At 40.9% G+C, this 22,898-nt stretch overlaps 1 protein-coding gene across 1 annotated transcript in view; it reads right to left on the bottom strand.

Moving 5' to 3' along the window:
- LOC144761788 (pantetheine hydrolase VNN2-like) overlaps nucleotides 1–7,694 on the bottom strand; it is a 157,309-nt gene extending 149,615 nt beyond the window's left edge. Inside the window, exon 1 of the mRNA XM_078647034.1 lies at nucleotides 7,428–7,694. Coding sequence (XP_078503160.1) covers nucleotides 7,428–7,634 — 207 coding nt within the window. The 5' untranslated portion in view covers nucleotides 7,635–7,694. The remainder of the gene's footprint in view (nucleotides 1–7,427) is intronic.
- Between the last annotated feature and the right edge of the window lie 15,204 nt (nucleotides 7,695–22,898).

Below are 22,898 nucleotides of genomic sequence, written 5' to 3'. Positions count from 1 at the left end.
CAGGCAGTTTTGCAGTATGTGTTTGTCTGCATGGAGCAGATTCTGTCGCAAGGGACAGTGCTGATGACACAGCACAGTGATCATGCACTACCAGGGTAACTAATTGTCCAGTCAGCTGGCTGCAAGCATTGCATGTCTGCGCGAGAATCAAATGCACGGCACAGGAAATGTTTTGGTCTATTATATTATTTTAAGGAATGGCTCCTTAAACAGCCGATTGAGCAAAAACAAATAACGGCTTATTGATGAACAGAAGGGCAGTGTGTTCTCTCTCAGTTGTTGCTCTATCAGCAGTTATTATGCAAGCATTCTATACGTCTTTCTGCAAATGAAGGAAATGGCACACCTTCTCTTGAGAATGGCTGAATCTCTCAGGGCAGGAAAAAAAACCTGTTGTGGTGGGATACATACTACAACTCAGCAGGGTGCAGGGTTGTTCTTGAGGGTGCTTCTCTTTAGGCAACTGGAATTGGATGTTAAAAAGGAAGTAAAAAAATATAGCTATTAAATAATTGTATTCACAGCCGAACAAGGAAGGTGGAATAGAAGTCACTTTCAAAGAAAATTTGTACTCGTTTTGCAGAGTTGCAATTTACTCACAGTCCCTTGTTTTTTCTCAGTTTTGCTTTCTTTTGGTACTTTGTATTGTGAGTCTTCCTTGGCCAGCTATATAATGGAAGAATAGAAACAACAAGTCCCAGCATGCAAAGTCTCTGCCTGGCTCAGAGATAGTGTGATCCTTGTGCCAATGTATTCCCTGTCCCAGTATCAGTTCTTATCCAGTGTGTGTATCTCTCTGCCCCTGTATACGTTTCTCACAGTTATGGTGCCAACATCACCCACTGTATGTGCCCCTTCCTGGTGTCTAATTACTCACTGTCCACTGTCTCCAGTGAATGTCAGTGTACGAATTTCCCTGACCTAAGGCCATAATCTCCGTGGTCTCAAGGTGAGTGCCTCCCTGCCTCAGTGTTAGTGTATTCTGTGTCACATTGTTAGTGTGATCCTGTCCTAGCAATGATATTGTCCCTGCCCCAGCGCCACTATCCCCTGGCCCCATTGTATTCCTTGTTCCATGGCCATTTCATTAAGGGGTGATGGCACGGGCGTAGTGCTGGTTTGTGGATTCATAGAGCTATTTAAAAGATGGAAATACAGGATTAAAGCAGCATTTACTGTAGACATACATGATTTTCAGAGATCTCACATTTCTCCAGGTGTAAATAGTTTATTCAGACTTAACTGGTATGTGGTTGGTGCGAATACATTCTCATTGCAGATGTGTGCTATAGAAATTCTATAACACGATATAACACAACATAAGATTAACGCCACAAAAGAACACCTCTCTGACGTTGGCTACTGACACAGGACAGATTTCCTCACTCCTATCATTCAGTATTTCCATCCTGTCTCCTCTGCCAATCCCATGGTGTGATTCACTGGCCTTCTCATTCCCTTTTCCTGCTTACAGTCACAGTTTCAATACATTAACTTCTAAAGGGGGAGAAGGGAATTAGCTTTTGGGAAAATATCAAGTAAAGTATATCCACCTTCCGACAACAGTTTTGTTGTTGCAACAAACAAAAAAGGTGATTGAAGGAGTGCTTGAATTAATTTCAGCCATTCGGATCGCTCAGGGCTGCTCTCCACACTATCATTTTTCACCCACTTTGCCACTATGGATGGTACCTGTATGTAAATCAGTCTTGGTCCTATTTCACTAGAAACATCCTGTGCGACCTTTTGAGGCCTAAGTAGGCATGGGTAGTTATTTTTTGCATCAATTTACGCTGTGTGGTATATTTTGTGTTGCTCTGTTGGTTTTGTATTTCTCTCTAGTTTGTTTTTTGTTGCTCCTTGTGTGGGTCTGTTCTTGTTACTTAGTGAAGTCTGGTAGTTTTTATGTTGCTCTAAGAGCGTCTTTACTTTTACGTTGCTCTATATTTGTTTTTGTTGCTTTCTATTGAGGGTGATTTTTGTGTTGATTGTTATTTTTGTGTAGCTGTCTGTTGGCAATAGGCCTTGCATTACTAAAAAATAGAGCTATTGGTGTTGCATTATTATTTGCAATGCCAAAAGCTCAAAATTTTACTAATGCTTGTTCTTTAAACATTTAGCGGGCCACAGCTGCCAGTCTGCCCCCAGCCGGGAGAAATGGGGGCGTGTCCTCCTCTCTGCTGCTGATTGGCAGCATAGAGGACTGGAGGAGTGTGGCTGGCTGGATGCTCCAAAGTGTGCATGTCAGTTTGGCAGGCAGACTTTCTCTGGCCAAAGTGACATTGGCACTTTGAAGCTCTTCCCCCAGCTGTTTTAGACGGCTGGGTGGAGACCAAGCACAGGCCTACAAGGCCTTAAGGAACGTTCAGCCAGCCTGCTCCATCCTATCCTGGTGCTTCTCTCATGCTGGTTACCAGCTTAAAAGTAGAGCCAGGATTGGTTAGAGGAATTGCCTGGAGGCTGGAGCCGACAGAACAGGGACGAAAAGCAGGAGGAGGTCTTACGTGCAGCAAGCAAGGTAAGTGACTTTTTTGTTTTTAGGTCTCGGTAATATCCGGTCTGCCGAAGGCAGAACCGGAAGTCCGAGAATTATTGTTAGTAAGAGGGCTGCTTTATCCCTCCCTCTTTTTGGCTCTCCCTCCATTGGCTGGCTTCCTAAATGGAGGCCAGCCATTGGAGGAGAGAACCGTCCTTCCGAATAGGCTCCGTCTTTTTCGGATTTGGGGGCGTAAGTTTTGCTGTTCTTTAGACAGTGACGTTGTCTCACTCAAAACAGCAAAACACGCCCCCAATCCGAAAATTTTCGGAGCTCCCGGTCGCCATTTTCCTGTTTTTTAAAGATGAGGTTGGTCGCCTGCTCCCGCTGTCCTCGTTCACGCCCCCTCCCGCTGTTCGCTGCTCCGTGTTTGTTCAACAATGGCTGAAGCGCCTTTCGTTTTCCACGTCTCCCTTCATGTGAGTTTGTTTCACCTACAGTCCTCGCACACATGCTGTGTTGACCACAAGGCCCATAGCTCCCGCCACCGCCGAAGGGTCCCAGCACAGGAAAACCGCCGACGGACACGGGCAGTCAGGTAAGTTTTCTTAAATGTATTTTTAACCCCCGTGTGAGCCCCCCCTCCCGAGTCGCACCCCCCGCGAGTCGTTCCCCCCCCCCGCGAGTCGTCCCCCCCCCGCGAGTATTGTGAGGCGCTACTGGGTCTGTGGGGGTACTGGGTGGACTCGTACAACGCCATGGAAGGTGTTCTCTGTGGTTTCGTGGGGGGAGGGGGCGCGCTATGGCTACCTCTAAAACTTTATTTAGTTTTGTTAAACTACAGTATGGGCTCCTTCACGCCATCTCCTCACTAAACGCGCGGGTTTTTTTGTAGGCAAACACCCCACTGCCGCCCCTCATTTCAGGCTGTCGGACCGGAATGGCCATGTTTGATTTCTGCTAATCTTGGCAGCTGGCGAGTGGGTCGATGGCTGATTAGTAAACAATTATATATTCCCGGGGATATATTTTTAACAGCCAATAACACATCAGGCATGGAAGCTTGCTCCTTCACAAATGATAACCTGTCAATCAAGGCAGACACTGCTGGCAGAGATGCAAGGAGGTAAGTGGTTATCAGACAAGGAGTCACCTGTGGTAAACAGAGGAACATCAAAGCTGTCTGGACTCGAGCCATGTCATTTATATACATATATTCCAGAAGTGAGATCAAACAGGACATTCCCAAACAGGTCTGGCGTCTTCTGTGTGAGTTTTTGCCCATCTCCTGTTCAGTTTAAAAGGTGTTCGTTTAAAGGCGGCAAAGTACCACAGAAATTAACTCACCCGTCAATCTATGTGCCCCTATCGGAACTTAAGCACTGTATACATGCCACGTATTTAACATGGGGTGTCGCCTCTTCATTTTATGGTTTAAATATTTGTATTAATTTGAAAGCGCAAAAATAACACTAGCCGCCACCTACATCCACTGGCCGGTGGGCCTCTTCCTTTTAAATAAAATCAATGGTCCATTGCAAACTGAATACGATCTCGCTGTCTGCTTCGCAGTGGTTCAAATTTGCCTTTCCAAACGCTCGATGGTCCTATTCCAAAGATAGAAGGCCCTGTTGACACCCCTTCGATAGGCCTGAGTCACGTGCAGTAGCACACTTAACGGAAGGTGAGCAAATACCACAAATGTAAACTCCGCGTATCTGTCAGAAACCACGAATTTATACTGATAATAGGATTTATTCACACGTAAATTTGTAAAAATGACATGAACGGTGTCATTTTCAGTGCGACCAAACCTGCTCCAAGGGCAGGTTGTGTGAGTTCCGGGGTGTGGATGGCTTCCAAAGTAAACACTGCCAAGCCTTCGAGCTGGCACACTGTCACTCTGGATACACCTGGAGATTTACTTCCGTTAAGTGCTGGAGTAAGTTTCAAAACACGGAGGGAACCGAACTAAAACTGAAGTTTCACCAGTTTCACACAGAAATGCTTAAGGCTGAGAACTCTGCAAAGCTGTGGTAGATTCCTATGCATAATAATGGACTTTATCGAGAAACACAAATAATGTATTTACTTTCATGTAATCTTGAACGTACAGAATTCAACTCCCGACTTATTTTGGGAATCCGGCCGTATATTTGGTTTTATAAATATTACTTCCATAACGTTTAGTTTAGTGAAATTGCTTTGCCGAGAGGTATTACAATATTGTGATAAACACATATCAGACTGCTTTCGATTTTTCTGAAAACTCTCCAGAAAGTGCAGCTAAGACAGCAAGCATTACGTTTTAGAATTCATCTTTGGTCAGTTGCAAGAGAGGCTGGTAAAACAACTTTAGGTCTCACGAACTGGAAACTCGCCATTATAATCCCCTTGTCTAACTGCACTTTCTGCTCAGCATGAATCTAAGATTTATATTCAATTCTCTTCAACGTTGAGTCAGAGAGGAATTCCATTAGAGACAAGCCTTTTATCATTGGTAGGACAAAAAATATAAGCAAAATCTGTTTGTGTACATGCTTTGAATTGGAGTAATTGGATTTTATGCCTATTTGTGTTTTTATTATTATGGTTTGCATTTATAAAAGCCATAATATGCTAAAGAAACACGCTGATGTTAATTGTATTGACTGTACAGTAGGTCTATTTAGTCCAATAGGGCTATATAATGTATAAATGTATCACCGGATTTATTTTCTACATTTGGGACAACTGCCCCACTAAATGAGGGCTGAGAGATATTTACTTAAGCAACTCTTTCACTTTGGCCAGTGTTATTTTTAGATAATGGGAAGCCTCCTCTGAGCTGGAGGGTTGCAAGGCTCTATCTTCTGTTTTGTTCTCCAGCTGCTTCATCTTGAGTCGCATGGAGAGAAGTTCATGGTTGTGCTGCTGGGTCGTCTGGTTGATGCACGTGAACTAAGTTGCTACCAAACTGCACAGGAATGAATGGCCCTGCTTCTTATGTCACTGATATACCCTGAGTGTCACTTCTCCCCCTAGAAATATTCTCCACAGTAGCTGAGAGAATTGGGGCACAAGGCTGCTGCATGGGATTTGTTATCTGTAGGGTTTTTTTAATTCTCACTCTACAGGTGCATGCAGGTGTTGGCATGAGTCCTAGAAGTTTTTGTTGTGAAAAATAACATTTTTTGAAGTGTATTTTTACTATTTCTATATAGAACTGTTGCTGCTCCTTTAACAGTTAATCAGATAATAACCGATTTTGAGGCTCATGGTCTTTTTAGACTCTGATGATTTTTATCAAGGAGAGAGCGAGTTAACCCGTGACAGAAGCAATGACCATGGTGCTGGGGTTTCAAGAAAATAGTATTTCTTGAAATCAGCCAAAAAGTTCTCCTACGTACGTTAGCGTCAGGCGCTTATTTTAAAATCCATGGCACAGATGACATGATAGAGTCCCTACTTCCAGTGCTACAAATATATTACAGCATAATCTATGAGTTCAGCCTGATTGATGCATAGATTATTTAGGATTCTTTCTGCGGTCCCTATACATGCCTTGAAGCTCTACCTATCTGCTTTAGCATGCCTTGTGTGTTTTCTATGTCTGTGTTCCGTTTTTTTTGCCTCTGTTCCGTTTTTTTTGCCCCTGTGCTCCCCTGTCCGTGTTCCCTTTTTTTTTTGCCCCTGTGCTCCCCTGTCCGTGTTCCCTTTTTTTTTGCCCCTGTGCTCCCCTGTCCGTGTTCCGTTTTTTTTGCCCCTGTGCTCCCCTGTCCGTGTTCCCTTTTTTTGCCCCTGTACTCCCCTGTCCGTGTTCCGTTTTTTTTGCCCCTGTGCTCCCCTGCCTGTGTTCCGGTTTTTGTGCCTCTGTGCTACCCTGTCCGTGTTCAGGTTTTTGCCTCTGTGCTCCCCTGTCCGTGATCCATTTTTGTGCTGTGTGGGTGGCTTTGTGTGTGTGGCTCTGTGTGGGTGTAAATGCAATAGGTCATGCATTTGCAAGCGATTAAGCTATTGGCAATGTAAATGACAATGCCATTTATTTATGATTTACATTTTTTTTTTAAATGTCATGAGCAATGCCAATAGCTCTACCTTTAATAATGCCGAGACCATTGCATTGTAAATGCTTGTTATTATTTGCCACTTGCCTCGCCTGCATGCACGCACCCACCCACTGCTCAGTTACCCACCCCACTCATCCATGATGTAAGCATTGGTTGAGCAGATCTAAAAAAAAACTGGATTTCGCTAGAAAAAAAGCCAAAATAGCACTGACAACCAGTGCCTCACAACTTTATTTTGCTTCTGGAGCAGAAGCAACATTTCACATCAGTATTGGTCCTTTTAGAATTTAGACGCTGGAATTTGCCTGCTTGTGAAAATGCGTGAGGATTAGTTACTTGTTTTAGTGCTGCTGATAACGTTCAAACCAAAACAAAGAACATAGTGCATTTCACCCTGCACTGAAATCTTTCAAACTCCTGAATCAATCTTGAAGTATGAGGTGCAAACTATAAATAAATGGCAGCTTCAAAGTGTAAAAGCATAGTCAGTACTTTTTCATAAAGATCAAACAAATATAAGAAATGCCAGGCTTATTTTAAGCAAAAAAATACTAGAAGTACCGCCTTAAATGTGGAAAAAACATGTTGCAGTACTAGGGGTTTTAATACAAGGTACTCAGTAGCTCAGATCATGGGCGCCTGCTCAGCGCCAGTGAGCTCGAGGTCATGATTCATTCAGTAAACACCCTGTTCTGCATTTCAGAGGCTCGAAAATGTCGCAATCATTTATGAAAGGGGGAGGGGGGGGCGGTGACACCATGGCATCCGTCTCTGTAGAACAGGGCGGACCCCACCCCAGCCTTAGATACTGCAATCGACCAAACATCAAAAGTAAATAAACGTCCACGATTTGACATATATCACGGAAATTGTCACCAATTAGAACCTCTTTTCTACAATACCTGTTTTGCTGCGCTTTTGATCGCCGTTTCTAAAGTATCCATATTTTTATTCATCAGCTCCAGAGCCCCGGCGGCAGTAACGCACGTGGCGGTGTCATTTTGGATAAAGGCCACGTGTTCATAAACTGCTGCACGAAAACCGGCAGAAGCTGAGACCCCGCAGATCGAGAGAAGGGAAAGGCAGAAGCGCGACTGCAGGTCGAACATGGCTGGAGCACGTGGTCTCCGAGTCCGAATTCGTAGTATAGCTCAGTAGTTTAAGCTGGACGTATACACCCGGCTCCAATGAGGGAATAATTTCCTAACCTTGGCAGCAGCGCTGCGCCAGGCATTTCCCACACATTACATAACATCTCACTCACTGGTCGAAAGCACGTAACAGGTTTCGGCACAGAAACATTTAGGGCAAGTTTTCGGGCTCCATTAAAGGTTATGTAAACCAATCTGTGCCTAGCCTGCGTCACCAGTTTATTGTTAAGATGTTGCAATTTATTTGTATAATTTTGGCAGAAGTCAAGTGATATAACCGCTACATTTCATGAGCTTCATTCATACAGCAGGAAAGGAACAATTAAGCAATTACAAAATATCTAAAATGCAGAATTAGCTGCCAAGTTCTCATTTTGATTATGTGTGATATTTCAAGGTTTTAAGTGTTCTTATGCATGACAATTGAGGAATTATGTGTGACTCTCTAAGTTTGCTGTGCTGCTGGGGACTACAAGCGGACGCCAAGGACCACAACGCTCTGGGGCACACACCTGACGTCGCGCCCCTCCCACTTGCTGCTGGGGGCTTCACATCACCGTTTGCTGTGCTGCTGGGGGCTACAAGCGGACTCCAAGGACCACGACGCTCTGGGGCACACACCTGACATCGCGCCCCTCCCCCTTGCTGCCGGGGGCTTCAAACACTCCTCCCGCTTCGCATCACCGTTTGCTGTGCTGCTGGGGGCTACAAGCAGACTCCAAGGACCACGATGCTCTGGGGCACACACCTGACATCGCGCCCCTCCCCCTTGTTACCGAAAGGAATATTAGCAGCCAGTCCACCCCGTCACACCGGACGCGCGCGGGCGGGCACCTGGCTGAGTTCGGGCAGAGGGCTGGCCGTCTGTGGCCGTCCGAGGCAGGGCAGGGCCCCTTCCTTAACCTCTGCCTAAGAAGACTACCACCGGCTAAAAACTGTAAGAGGAATTTGTTACTTACTTTGTGACTGGGGGTGTTCTGTTCAAAGGCTGGGGCTTGGCTGCTAGATTTTGCGTACTAGTAAAAGTCGCCTGTATAAAGGTCTTATGGGGAAACGTAAATTAATGGAGGGGGGGAGCGGTGCTGGTAACCCCCCGAAACTCCGTAAACGAAAGAAAGGAGCAAAGGGGACAAGCCAGACAGCTGGAAATAGCGTAATTGATCGTATCAACAATCTTGTGGATGAGTGCAGGGAGATCCTTGTGGCTGATCAAGGTCACACTAGTGAGGATGCCCCGAGTAACAAGGGAGGGGGTTATACAAAACCAGTAAATGATTCTGTTGAACCCCCAACAATTCCAGATATGTTTAGGGCAAAAGGAAAACTAAAGGACGACATGGTTAACCTCATTGGGGGCTGTTCAACTACACCTAACGAGACTCCTAGTAATGAGTGCCTGATTATTCACCTTGATCCAAAGAGTGAGAATTTGTCATCGCCCCCCCGCCCCCCAGGTACTTCTTGGTAACAGGTTCGCGGTCCTGGCTGATATTCACAATGAGCTCCCTGCCTCTTTAATTACTAACAACAGTAGGAACCAGGCAATGTCTGTGGAAGTTAGTGCTCTAACTAACCTTGTTATCCTCTTGCGGGACGAAATAGAGTCATTGAAGTCATTGATTATTAATCGAACTTCTATGGTCAATGATAAACGCGAGGGTCTAATAAAGACCACGCCTAATGTGACACCTAAAGCACGAAATTTCTTCCCCATAAAACCTCTTGAAGTAAGCAAGGCACATCTAACTAAGGTCATGGTTAAGCATAGTGACTGGACCACGGTGCATGCTACTGTTCCTAGCTCCGGCCGCCTACCCCTGAAAGATAGTCATGAAGGGCCGTTTACACAAAGCACTAGAGGAGAGGGGAATGGACATGAGTTAAAACAGAAACTCACTGGTCTAGCAGGTCGGCAAAAAAATCCAACTGGGGTAACTGTGGGTTCGACAATTGCAGAGGCCAACACTCTAGGGAACAAAGGGTACACCTTTTCTAACAAAGCTCACTCCCAAAGGAACAAAATATATATGACCAATGTTCCTAAACTCAAAAAAACGAGATTTGGTAATAGCGAGCACCCAGATTCCCTAACTAATAAAGTCATTCACTGGCTGCGCCACGTTAGAGGCTGCCGCTCGGTGATTAGGGAGGATATCTTAGAGGTAAAAAGGATCAGTTCCCCAAATTCCATATGTGACTCTATAGAGTTAACTTTGAAATCTGCATTTCTTGCTGACAACCTCTTTACACTGGAGTTTAGGACCAGTGCTCCATCTCAATCACAGATCCAGCTAAGGAAAACATGCCCCCAGATTCTGATGCCCACTTCTAACACCATGGGAAGAGTAAACGTGAGGAATTGCCCTGGGTTAGATAGTAATGATTGACAAGCACTGGTCCCACTGTTAGCAGATAGTGGAAATTTGGTGGCCCTGAATGGTGAAGAATACATGAATGCACCAGAGATAACAGTAGTAGCAAGGGGTGAACTGTCGGGTGCTGCCCTCTCCTTGAGTCCCAATCTAGAGGTTGATACCAGGAGTGGGGTTAGTTCTATAATTAATTTGTATCAAGGAACGTCATGCGAATTAGATCAAGGGCAGTCTACTAACACCTCTGTAACTACTCCCTTAAGACCTTTCGACAGTATCAAGGATGGCATGGGCAAGCTAGTTTCATGGAACATTGCTGGGTTGCGTTCTAAACAGGAATCCCAGGACTGGCTAAGCTTTGTTAATAGTTTTGACATGTGTATCTTCCAGGAGACGTGGCTATGTGAACCATCTTTTGCCCAGGGATACTTACATTACTTTGTGCCAGCATCTAAGGCAGCCAAGGGGAGACCTATGGGTGGCCTGACCATCTGGGTCCGCCAGTGTCTTTCGCTCACTGTTAAGGTGGTAGACACCAGAAATAGAGATATTCAACTTATTAGAGTAGACTCAGGTACTCTGGGACAGCTCGATATCTACAATGTCTATGCGAGGGGGAACAGGGGTGGGAGGTCAGAAGTTTTAGCTGCTTTGGGTTCCCTCCTTGAAACCCACTCCCAGGACAATAACATTGTGATTGCTGGTGATTTAAACCGAACCTTCTAACCCCGGCTATTGGTGATGATTTCCTTGGGGATGAAGAGGATAGGCAATGGGGTGTCCCCAAATTAGATCTGAAACCTGTTTCTCGCTGGTCCGAGGATGTCATTTGTTTAAATGCCATATGCTACGAAAGGGGTCTAAGAGCACTAAATGGGAGGACTCTGAGCGATAAGGCTGGGGCAAGCACTTTCGACAATGAGCGTCATAGGAGTAGAATTGATTATGTTTTTTGTAGCATGACGCTCTGGACCCTGGTTTGTGACATGGAGGTTAAATGGAGGATCGAAAGTGATCATAATCCATTGTGCGTAGAGCACAAATGGAGGACACCTGCCAATGCGATCTCAAACATCGAGGGGGCTAGTCCCCCTTCGATTGTCCCTACAAATGACATGCGCAGGTTAAGATGGGCACATGTTGTGAGCAACCAACAGGCCATTGCTAATATCAACGCTGAAGCAGATAAAGCAATAATGGCCATCAAGCAAATAAATCTGGCTAACCCAGGAACAAGCAATGTGACTGTAATTCATGATACCCTCTTTTCTGCTATCAGGAATCATTTTTTGAAACCAGCGAAGAGTGGTAGAGGGGGACCCCGCAAGCAGGCAACATGGTATAACGCCCAGTGCAGGAGCGCCCGATTAGCTCTAGGAACTGCGATTAAAGGGAGACAACCTATGACCATTCGTACTGCCAGAAAAGAATATAAGGACAGTGTAATAAAGGGAAAGAAATTATGGGACGAGCTCCACTGGCAAGAGATAAAGGAAGCTAGCGATAGGAAAGACTCCAGGTACTTTTGGAACATCGTAAAGTGGGGCAGAGAGGGAGTACCCGACCCTCCAAATAACAACGTACCTGAGGAGGAGTGGGTTAACTACTTTAAGCCCCAGTATGCCGAAACACAGCATGCCATCGTGGCGGTCGGCTTAAGTCCCGCTTATTATAAAGATAACTCTTTTAGTACTAACGAGGTAATGATGGCCCTTAGTACAGTGTCCAGTGGTAGAGCCCCAGGCATAGATGGTGTGCCAGCCGACGTCTTTATCAATGATAAGGAGCGCTGGTGTAAGTATATACATCTTCTTGCCAATGCAATCGCACGGGGTGCAACTGTACCGACATCCTGGCAAGGTGCAGTCATAATACCTGTATTTAAGAAAGGTGACCGATCCCAACCGGGCAACTACAGGCCCATAAGCCTTATTGACACCATCCAAAAGGTATTTAGACAAAGAAAATGGTGGATTTGCTATTATGATTCGCACATCAACCTTAGTTCTCAGTAATCATAGATCAAAACAATGTCACACACACTGGATAATATGGAGTGCTACTTGGTGTTGGATGCACATCCACCTCGTGCATCAAAACGCGACCCCCTTCCCAAACAGCCGTTCAGAATGGAAATCCCCAAAACATGAAAAGAAACACCAGTGCACTTCCAAAATAGTCTCTTTGATCCCTTCGCTATTTTAGCGTTTCATCAATAGTCCATATACTTGGTCAAGCAGTCGATTTCACAAACACCAGATGCTGTAGATGTTTCAAGCCTTTATTTGTTTCATTTTATGGTCCACAGCCGACGCGCGTTTCGCCCCCTTTGGGCTTTCTCAAGGCTGTCAATCATACATGTAACAAGAAAAGAAAAAATATAAATGCTAAGTACTAGGTGTTATCTTAAACACATGCACTCTTGATAAATCACCTATTACATCATACTCATACAGCATTTGTTTGTACATAATGACCATCCTGGACATTCACCTTGTGAGTACCTTATGTTATTGTCAAAAAACCCTATATCAGCGGTTTGTTGAGAATATTATACAATTTCTATTATTCGGAGAAACTACGGAAAGCCATGCAATCCAAGAAATCCAACCATGATTCACTTAACACCGTGCTACAACTCGTGCATAATTTTGCACACAAAAAGGCACGCCACCCCTTCTGTTCCTTGACCACATCACATCACCCGTGTGATTCAATATCAATTCCGTGTCAAACATATAAACAAAACAGAAAGAGGAGGTGACCACCATTGACCTATGTGCCTATTAAAAATTCTGAATCCCAAAAGACCATGACATTGTTCAAAATAATACATTTTCGCTCACCTTTGTGTAGTGCAAAAAGATGTATCTCAATTCCAATCGTTATGTATACTTTTTAAGCAGATAATCGTTTATCTTTGTCCAACCAATCTAAAAAATGTACACTGCACCCAAAGAAAAAAGGGAGTGGCTGTCAATTTCTACCATTGATTAAAACCTTTTTTATTTAAAAGTATTTCACTACTCAATGTGTTTTGACATTGCGATAACTTCCTACCTTGGTCTGGACCTTCATTGATGTTGTTGCAGGATCCTAATATTTTTTCTCTTTTCAAATCGTAGTATCAATTTTCCATATATCATCTTCGTGTGGAGCCATGTTACGTTCCACAATCTGGGAATTAAATATTACATCAATACAGAACTCGGCGCCCAAAAATGGACATTGTAGACATCTATCAGTTCATGTTATTAGCTCTACGCTGTCGATTAGTGCTCCTTTTGGGTAACGCTTATAAATAACCCTGTCCTCCCACAGTCACAGTTTATTATCTACTCTACATTTTTGATTTGTACTCATTTTGAATTAGCTTTCGCGCATATGAATAACCATGTCCTGCCACTGTCACAATTTGTCCGGGTAAACACCTATTATCGTGGATATAACGGTCTTTAAAACACAGCGCCCCTTTTGAATGTAGTGCTGGTCTATCCATTCCTCGTTTTTATCTGAATTCTCCCCTTAGCTAATCCTTGTTTGTCATCTGTCAAATATATATCCATAGCTGTATCTTTAGATACATACGATTTGTGTAGATAAACGTATATATTAATCTATCATTTACTTGGACGCCCATACATTTATCAAACTTAATGATACACTTCATTCCATCTCCATCATTATGCTATCATTCCAATCTAAGGACCCACATCATATCCGAACCCAGAAACGGCTCCTATTAAACAGTCCCAAAGTCTACCAGTCTCACCTCAACACGAGTCGTGATCCATTGTGTACGCCGTCCCTGCAACCCGGCGGCATCAACTTCCGCAATGTACGCGGCTTGTTTTATTTTCCCCGCCACATTATACGTAGAAACTAAAGACAGACTCATAGTCTGTTTGATTCTCATGTGTCAACCCAATCCGGCGGCCATCTCTTAGTATTCATCTATTAATAAAAACAATACAAAAACTACCACTGGACTTAAGCTGATACCATTAAGGTTGGATATAGTTGGAATTTGCACGGCAATCCTCGCAACTCCAGAGAAATAACATTCCTAATCGTTTCAATACTTTTTTATCGACCTTTTATGCAAAACACATATCGTCTTCCTCATTAATTAAAAACTTCTTCATGCTCCATCACATTAGGATTATTTCTTCAGCAAATTCACAAATCCTACTTGTCATTTTTATAAACAACTACCTAATAAAGTACATATATTAATGTGTTTAGTCATCATACTTTAGTAAATTTGTTCACAGAATGTACCTAAGATAACCATATTTGTTCATTGTTTTTTGACTTTCAAATGATAGTCAAGCAATTCCTGGAAAAAACGTTTATGGTTTATAAAGACACAAGGACTACAGAAATTCTACCAACTCCTTATCAACATTTATTCCCATCTCGACGGCTCGCAATAATATGATCCATTTGCTTTCCTTTTGTCGCAGTCTGGAGGTTATATTACCCCCCCCGGCTACCCACTGGGACAGTGTCGATACCATGAAAGCCTATTTTCTGGATTTCTGTTTTACTGTGTACCGTGTTGAAATGTGTCGCCAATGGATACTGGGGATTGTTATTTCTTATGCCCGAAAGTGTTCTTGAATCCTTTCTTTCAGTGGCCTCACAGTACTACCAATATATATCTGATTGCATATACATTTTATGCAATACACCACATGTGTTGTGTTGCAATTAATGAACTGATTTACCTCATACATTTTTTTGCTGTTATATTGAAACTTAGTTGTTCGATTCATTGCAAAACAACAGATGCAACATACACCACATCTGAAAAAACCTTTTGTTCTTGGCGGAAACCAATTGGTCTGCCTCTTTGGGGGAATATAGCTCGGACATAGTTCTTGCCTGATAGTTTTACTTTTTTGAAAGGTAATCGATGGCTTGTTACCTATCTTATCTTGTAAGGTAATGTCCTCCACAAGTAAATGCCAATGCTTATTTAGTATCCTATAAATATCAGTGCTAACCGTACTATATGGGATATGAACCTGATTTTTTTGTTGATAGGTTGTGTAGACCGTTTATGTTTCAACAATGAATTTCTATCTTTCAGATTGGTTTTGTTACGAGCTTTACTGATGATGTCTGATCCGTAGCCCCTGGCCAAGAATCTGTTTTCCACCTTATCTAATTCTTCTTCAAGTTTCTTAGCATCGCTACAATTTCTTTTAGCCCTTATCATTTCCCCATATGGTATTGCTTTAATCTGTGAGGAAGGATGTAGACTTTTTGCATGCAATACTGCATTGCATGCCCTTGATTTTCTGTATGGTACAGACAGTAGTTTACCACCCTCTGCTATTATGGTGATATCCAGAAAATTTATGTGCGAAATGCTTTGTTCTTTTGTGAAACTTAAATTAAAAGAATTCATATTGATGTAGTTGAAAAATGCGTCCAGCTCCTCTTTTGTCCCTGACCAAAGCATAATCATATCATCAATGTATCTGCCTAGGTACAGAATGTTATCCAGCAACTCAACAGGGCCCTTACACCAAATGTGCATCAGTTCAAAAAAGCCCATGTACAAGTTAGCCATGGACAGAGAAAATTCCGCGCCCATGGCTACACCTTTTATTTGGCGAAACCAGTTCCCATTGTGTAAAAACACATTGCTGTTGAGTACAAGTTCTATCATTGACATGAGCATTGTGGAATGCTCATAAGTTTCAATAGGACGTGTGTCCAAGAAATGACGTATGGCTACTAGGCCTGACTCATATGGAATTCTTGTGTATAGTGAACACACGTCCATTGTAACTAAAAAATGTCCTTGTACCCAATCCACATCTGCAATTTTATCCAAGACATCTCCCGTGTCCTGTATTAAAGAAGGTAAATTTATCACCAAAGGCTGAAGGAATAAATCGATATATTCCGAAATCTTTTCCGTGGGAGATCCTATCCCTGCTATAATTGGTCTTCCTGGAGGGAAATCCCCCTCCTTTTTATGTACCTTTGGTAGGCAGTATATACACGGATATGTAGGGACGTCATTAAAAAGATATTTCATTTCAATGTCTGAGATTAGACATTTGTCATTCCATGGTTTTAGATGGTTCCAGATATTGTCCTTCACTTCTTTGATGGGATTACCACTGAGCCTGGTATATGTCATGGTATCACCAAGTTGCCTGTCCAGTTCATTCATGTAGTCCTGATGATTCATTAAGACTATATTGCCTCCCTTGTCAGCCTCTCGGATGACAAGGGAGTCTTCTTTTTTAAGATCTGACAAGGCCCTACGTTCATCAGCTGTTATATTCTGTTTCTTGTACTTTTGGTTCCTGTAAAACCTGTCTTCTAATTTATACAAATCAGTCATTACATTGTGCTGGAAAATATCAATGCTATTTCTACCTTGGATTTGTGGAGTAAATTTTGATTTTGTTTTTAGACCACTATCTATATTAGCAAATTTATCCAGATCTAAATCTGCTGCAACTGCTTCCAAGCTTGGAATCCCATCTTGATCATCCAAGCTAAGAAGCAAGTGTACATCTCTTATTTCTTTAATAGAAGGATTATCACTCATGCTGTTGATAGAAAGATTTTTGTATAAATTAGAAGACAAATGGGGTGGCTGGGAGGTGTGTGACTCTGTGCATAGATGTGTGAGCAGTTGATTCACCAGGTGTATGAGTTTATTTTATTTTATATATATATTAACTTTATCTTATATTCCATCTCAATTGATACCATTACTGAAATACTTTATGCATCTCCCACACCATTTCATATGGTTTTCTATCTGCTATTCCTATCCCTCTCCATACATTCACTGCTTCCACCCATGCTAAAGGTTGCAGAAGGCGCTTCAAAAAAAGGAGCATATTCACAAGTCCAATGAAACCATAACACAATTTCTAAACCAGCATTGAATCCAAGGATAAAAAACAATTTATAAAGAAGACTACCTTATAAAAACACAGTTATGTCAAAGATTGCGCACGCAGCTTGTAAATATGCTTGTCTTTTTTTATATATTCTATCTCAATTTATGCCATTAAAAGAAACCTTTAAACATCTCTCACGGCATTTCATATTCTTGTCTGGGTGCCAATTTTATTATTGTGCATGCATTTTCTGTTTGCACCTATGTGAAACATTGCATCAAGAAGGCATTCAGATGTGTCACACATATTTCTTAAATTCTATTAATCTGCCTAAGATCACACTGTGAGTGAAGCTTGACATAATAACCAAGTAGAATGCTAACATTCAGTATTTATGGCAAATGTATGACATATCTGAATTCCTTTCTTGATGGAACCAAAGTAAACAAGATCTGAAAAGGCAATAGATCTCACCCTCGGTGTCATACATACTGTTGGCAGAGACAAACATGGTATATTATATCAAATCCTACTAATCTGCCTAAGATCACACTGTAAGTGTAATTTTAGACAGAGTCACACATACTGTTGGCAGAGACACACATGGTACATTATATTTAAAATCCTATTAATGTGCCTTAGATCACACTGTGACTGAAGCTTGATATAATGAGCAACTAGAGTGGTAATATTTAGATTTTATGGCAAATGTGTGTCACATCTGCATGCCTTCTTGATGGAGCCAAGGTAAACAAGCATTGAAAATGCAATAGATTTGGTGTGATGTTAGGCACATGTCCAGCATATTACATGTAATCTTCCATCTCTTTCTCTGCAAGCAGTATGTGTGTCTTTGCTTATATTATTTCAAAGTATGTACAGGCCAAAAACAGACCACCTATATATAAACAAGACATACAAATTAATTAGTTAATCGTTTTTGTCAGAAAAGAAAGCACATGTAATGTAAATGAGCCTTTTGTTGTATACTAGTGTTTATATTATTTACTTATTGTAATTGATGTGTAATATGTTTGTAGTGGTCTATAATATGTTATTTTTTCTTTGCTACAGATTATAATCATCTATACAAACAAACTAAAAGATGCCTTCTAAAGAAAGAAGAGAAAAAAATCATAAAAGAAAATTAAGCACTAAGGGAAAAGAAAATCAACAACCAACCAAAATAAAATCTTCAGAGAAAAAGAAAAATGCTCCTGGTAAGCAAACTAAAAAATTTCTGAGGAAGTTATTGAAATGCCAAGAACATTTGTTTTTTAAGAAAGAACAATGAAATACCTGTAATTTCAAAGAAAACAGGATGTCCTTCTAAAAATGTTAGATCTGTACAAGGACATGATATTTTGCATACCAAACGAAGAAGCAAGCAGTTTTCTGAAATACGTAGACGAATGCTTTACAACAGAATAGTGACAAATTTATTTAAAAAAGTAAAAAGGTATAAAGTCCGATTTTTACAAGAAAAAAAAACAACATAGTTAAGATTGTGGATGAAGCATTTAAAGTGAAAAATAAATTGTTTTGTTTAGTAATGAATAGAATTCGTACACTTGATAAGATAATCAGTGTGTTCAAATCAAAATGTAAGTGGAGGAGAGTAATTAATCGAACTAATTTCTGTGATGTTTTTTCTGGAGAATGGAGGCATAGTTCAAGTTCTGAGCCATTTTTTAATGAAGAAAGTTACTTTCAAGATAATGATTTGGTGTTTGCAGTTGACACCAGTGGTCGAGCATATGAGGTGAAGGACGGTTGTCCGGTTGAAAAAGAAGAGATTGTGCCTAGAAATACAGAAGAGGTGTTAGCTGGTGAAGTTTTAGGGAGATGTCCTAAGGCTCCAGTATATACATGGAATTGTAGTAGTATTTGTTGTGTGCGACAGGAATCAATTGATTTGTTTCGCAGTTTCTTATGGACATATACTAAGAAAAGTGTAAAACGAAAAAATGAAAATTTTACAAGAGTTAGATCCTTGTAGAGTGAAAGAAAACAGGTTTGCAAGGGCATTCACTGACTTGTCTTTCAAGAAAAGTATGTCAGAGTGTTTTTCACCATTTTAGGATGTTAGCAGTGCATCATAATAAAGTGAGGAAATTAGTGAGAAGGTTGAACTATGCAAAAAGTTCAGCACTTAAACTGAAACAGTTAAACAGTGCTCTTTTGCATGGAACTGAATTAGATGTCAAAAACATTTGTGATGAAATTGAGTTTTGTTACTTTGGTGAAAAAGAGGTTAGTGCAGAAATTGATACAGTAATAGAAGGTAATGTAGAAGAGAATGTAGACATTTTAAGTACAGAAAAATTTGAAAATGAAATTATAAAGTTTAAAGTGAATTCAAGGGAAAGGCCTAATTTTTCTTGTGTTTGTTGTCGACGGACTCATTATAAGCATCAGACTAGATTAGTTGGTTTATATGTAAAAAGCGAAAAGATAAATAATAATGAGTGGAAGGATTTTGCAACGTATTTGTTGGTTAAAAATTGTTTTGATCTGGGCTCTGATCAACGTATTTGTACATATTGCTATAATAAATTAAATGAAAACAGAATGCCTGCTAGAGCTGTTCATAATAATATGGAGTTGGTAACATTCCTTCTGAATTGATGGATTTAAATACCTATGAGTCTATTCTGATTCAATGTGTGCATCCTTTTCAGGCTATTGTTCGCATGGAGCCTAAGGCAGGGAAATTGCCTCCTTCAGATTTACAGAGAGGATTAAAAGGAAGAGTTGTGTATTTGCCTCTAGATTTTAAGAAAAATATTGATACAATTGGTGTCGAAAAAGTAGAAGAGGAACCTCTGGTTATTCTAGTTAATGCTGTTCCGACAAAAAGTAAGAAAATCTGGCAAGAATTAGTGGATGTTAGGAAAGTCAAGAAGGCAACGTTGTATTTGGTAAAAAATAATCAGTACTATAGAAATGTGTATGTCGGAGATGAGGAAACAACTGCACAAGACGACACTGATGTCTCTGCTGGACAAATAGAAAAAGTTGATGTCTCTAGAAGTGAAGAAATTTACGAACATTATAGTGTTCATCCATTGCATTCCAAAGAAGTAATGGGGAATGCTATTGACTTGTTTCAAATGAAAAAAGCTGAAGGAAGTCCCATTAGTGTATGGGAAGAAAGTTTGGAAGCTCGTTGTTTTCCACAATTATTCCCAACAGGTAAAGGTGGACGATATGACGACTGACCTGTTCCAATTCCTGCATCTGAATACCGGACTTCAAGATTATATGTAGAAGATCCAAGGTTTCGTCAATGCATTCCATATTTGTTCCATCTACTGTTTGAGAGTGACTTGTCTGGACTTTCCTATGCAGTAAACCATATACTGAAAAGTGGAGCACATCAACGAAATGTTTCGTCAAGGGATTTTATGGATAAAGTCAAACTGCAAGACAGTGTTTTGGAATCTCAGCTAATTAATCTCATGGCAGGTCAGCGTGGTACTAACGAGTATTGGTACCGTCGTCATGGGAAATTGAAATGTATGCTAAGAAACCTAGGAACTCCTACATGGTTCTTCACTCTTAGCTGTGCTGAGTATGCTTGGGAAGACTTACTTGAATTTCTACGAGAGGCAAATAAAAACATTGAAAATATTGAATACAAGACACCTGGAGAACTGTGCTCTTTGGATCCAGTTAATGTATGCAGGTATTTCAATCATAGGTTTGAAGCTATGATGTCTTTTATTACAAACAAAAAAATCCTCCGCTTGGAGAGGTGTTGGATTTCTTTTGGAGAAAGGAGTATCAAGCAAGAGGTGCTCCTCATATACATATGCTGCTATGGATTAAAGATGCACCTAAATTTGGAACAGATTCAGATGAGAAAGTGATGAGTTTCATTGAGCAGTATTCTACATGTGCTGTTCCGAAAAATACAGAAGAAAACAATTTAAGACAGCAAGTTTTACGCTTTCAAAGTCATCGTTGTGGGAAATACTGTCGTCGAAAATACAAATCCAAGGACAAGTTCTACACGAAATGTCGTTTTGCATTTCCACGTCCAGTAACATCGAAAGGAAGAGTCAACAATTTTATGTCTTCTCTGCGACATACTGTGACAAGAAAATCACCCAAAAATACATACAACCTAAGAAGAAATGAGGAATCCAAATTCATAAATGACTACAACCCAGTCATTTTATCCATGTGGAATGCTAAAATGGATATTCAATTTGTGGCTGACAACTCTATTGCTGTGGCTCGATATGTGACATCTTATATCACAAAATCAGAAAAGACAGAACTGAAAGAAATGTGGGAGGAAATTTCACATGAAAAGAGTCTAAGCAAGAAATTATACAGTTACAGTCTGAAGATGTTGTCGCATCGAGAAATTGGAGCGTATGAATGTTCTGATCGGTTGTCATCAGCAAGTCTATATGCCAAGTCTAGAACCATCATTTGGGTGAGTCTAGGTCTTGCTGCAATACGAAACCGAGTTTTGAAATCTGTACAAGAAATAGAGTATTTGGCAGAGAAAGAACCAGACAGTACAGATATTCTGAAGACAAACATGTTGGATACATACTATCCAAATAGAAGTACTCACCTTGAGAACGCTTGTCTCTATGAAGTTCTGCAAACCTACCTTTTTAAAAAGAACATCACAGAAGACATCAATAAAGGTGTATATGCTGTAATTGGATGTGAAGGCTGTTTAGTAAAACAAAGAAAAGGCCATTTGATTAATCATCGAAAATTGAGTTGTGATTCTCCAGACAAAAGGGAATTTTATTACTTAGCTCTTTTACAACTCTTTAAGCCTTGGCGTAGAGAAGAGGAACTACTTGGAGATTTTCTTACTTATGAAGATTCGTTCAATGCAACCAAGGATACAATAGAATGTCCTGTTTTTCAAATTATCTGCAAATGTTGAACGAGGAAATACAACAAGAAGCTACAATTGCAGCAGAGATTGATAGAGACAGTTCTCAAGACAGTCAGAGTTCTGCTTCATTGAGTCAGGATCCACTAGGAGGACCAATTATACAAAATGAAGCTGCCACTGCCATGGAGGAAGTTGAAAGAGCCATGGAACAAGCTCAGGAGGATGGAGTTGACTTAGAAGATTTGGAAAAAGAACTAAACGTTGAGCAGAGACAAATATATGACCAAGTCACACAACAAATTGAGCATGGTTTATCTCATGAGAAGAAAGAGTGCTCATGTACATCATTTGTACCTATTCGACTGTATGTGAGTGGAGAAGCAGGAACTGGGAAAAGTTTCCTGACTAAAGCGATTGCAACATATTTGCAGAAAACAACGGAGTCATCGCTCTCTTGTGTTGTTACTGCTCCAACTGGCTTGGCAGCACACAACATTAAAGGGATTACTTTACACCGCTTATTGATGCTGCCAGTGGAGCATGATAACAAATTACAATACCACAAGCTATCTGGAGAAGCTTGTTGTGAAGTTTCAAGAGTCGTAAAAAAAATGAAACTTCTTATCATTGATGAAGTAAGCATGGTATCAAATGTAATGCTTGCTTTTGTGCATTTAAGAATGCAAGAAACTCTTAAAACAGACTATGATGTGTTATTTGGAGGCAAACACATCATTGTTTTTGGAGATTTACTGCAACTAACTCCAGTGAAAGGACAGCCAGGGTTTAAAATGCTTACGCATGAAGATACCAGGAAGTGCTTAGTAAGCATTGGAAATGTTAACATATGGCTAAATTTCAAATATGCAGAACTACTTCAAAATATGAGACAGGCAAAGGATGAAGATTATAAAAATATTCTACAAGATGTAAGAATTGGAAAACTAACTGAGCATGGTAAAGAAGCTTTACATGGACGATTAATTTCCAATTTGTTTCCAAAGGAAAATATTGTCCCAGAGAATATTTTTAAGAAAATTTCTGAAAACAAATCTGTCATATGCTTGATGCCAACTCTGCAAGAATGTTCAATCTTCAACAC

Source organism: Lissotriton helveticus, chromosome 6 (assembly GCF_964261635.1).
Source record: "Lissotriton helveticus chromosome 6, aLisHel1.1, whole genome shotgun sequence".
Lineage (NCBI taxonomy): Eukaryota > Metazoa > Chordata > Amphibia > Caudata > Salamandridae > Lissotriton > Lissotriton helveticus.
The sequence above is the reverse complement of the archived record's forward strand: the minus strand, read 5'-3'. Positions and strand labels throughout refer to the sequence as shown.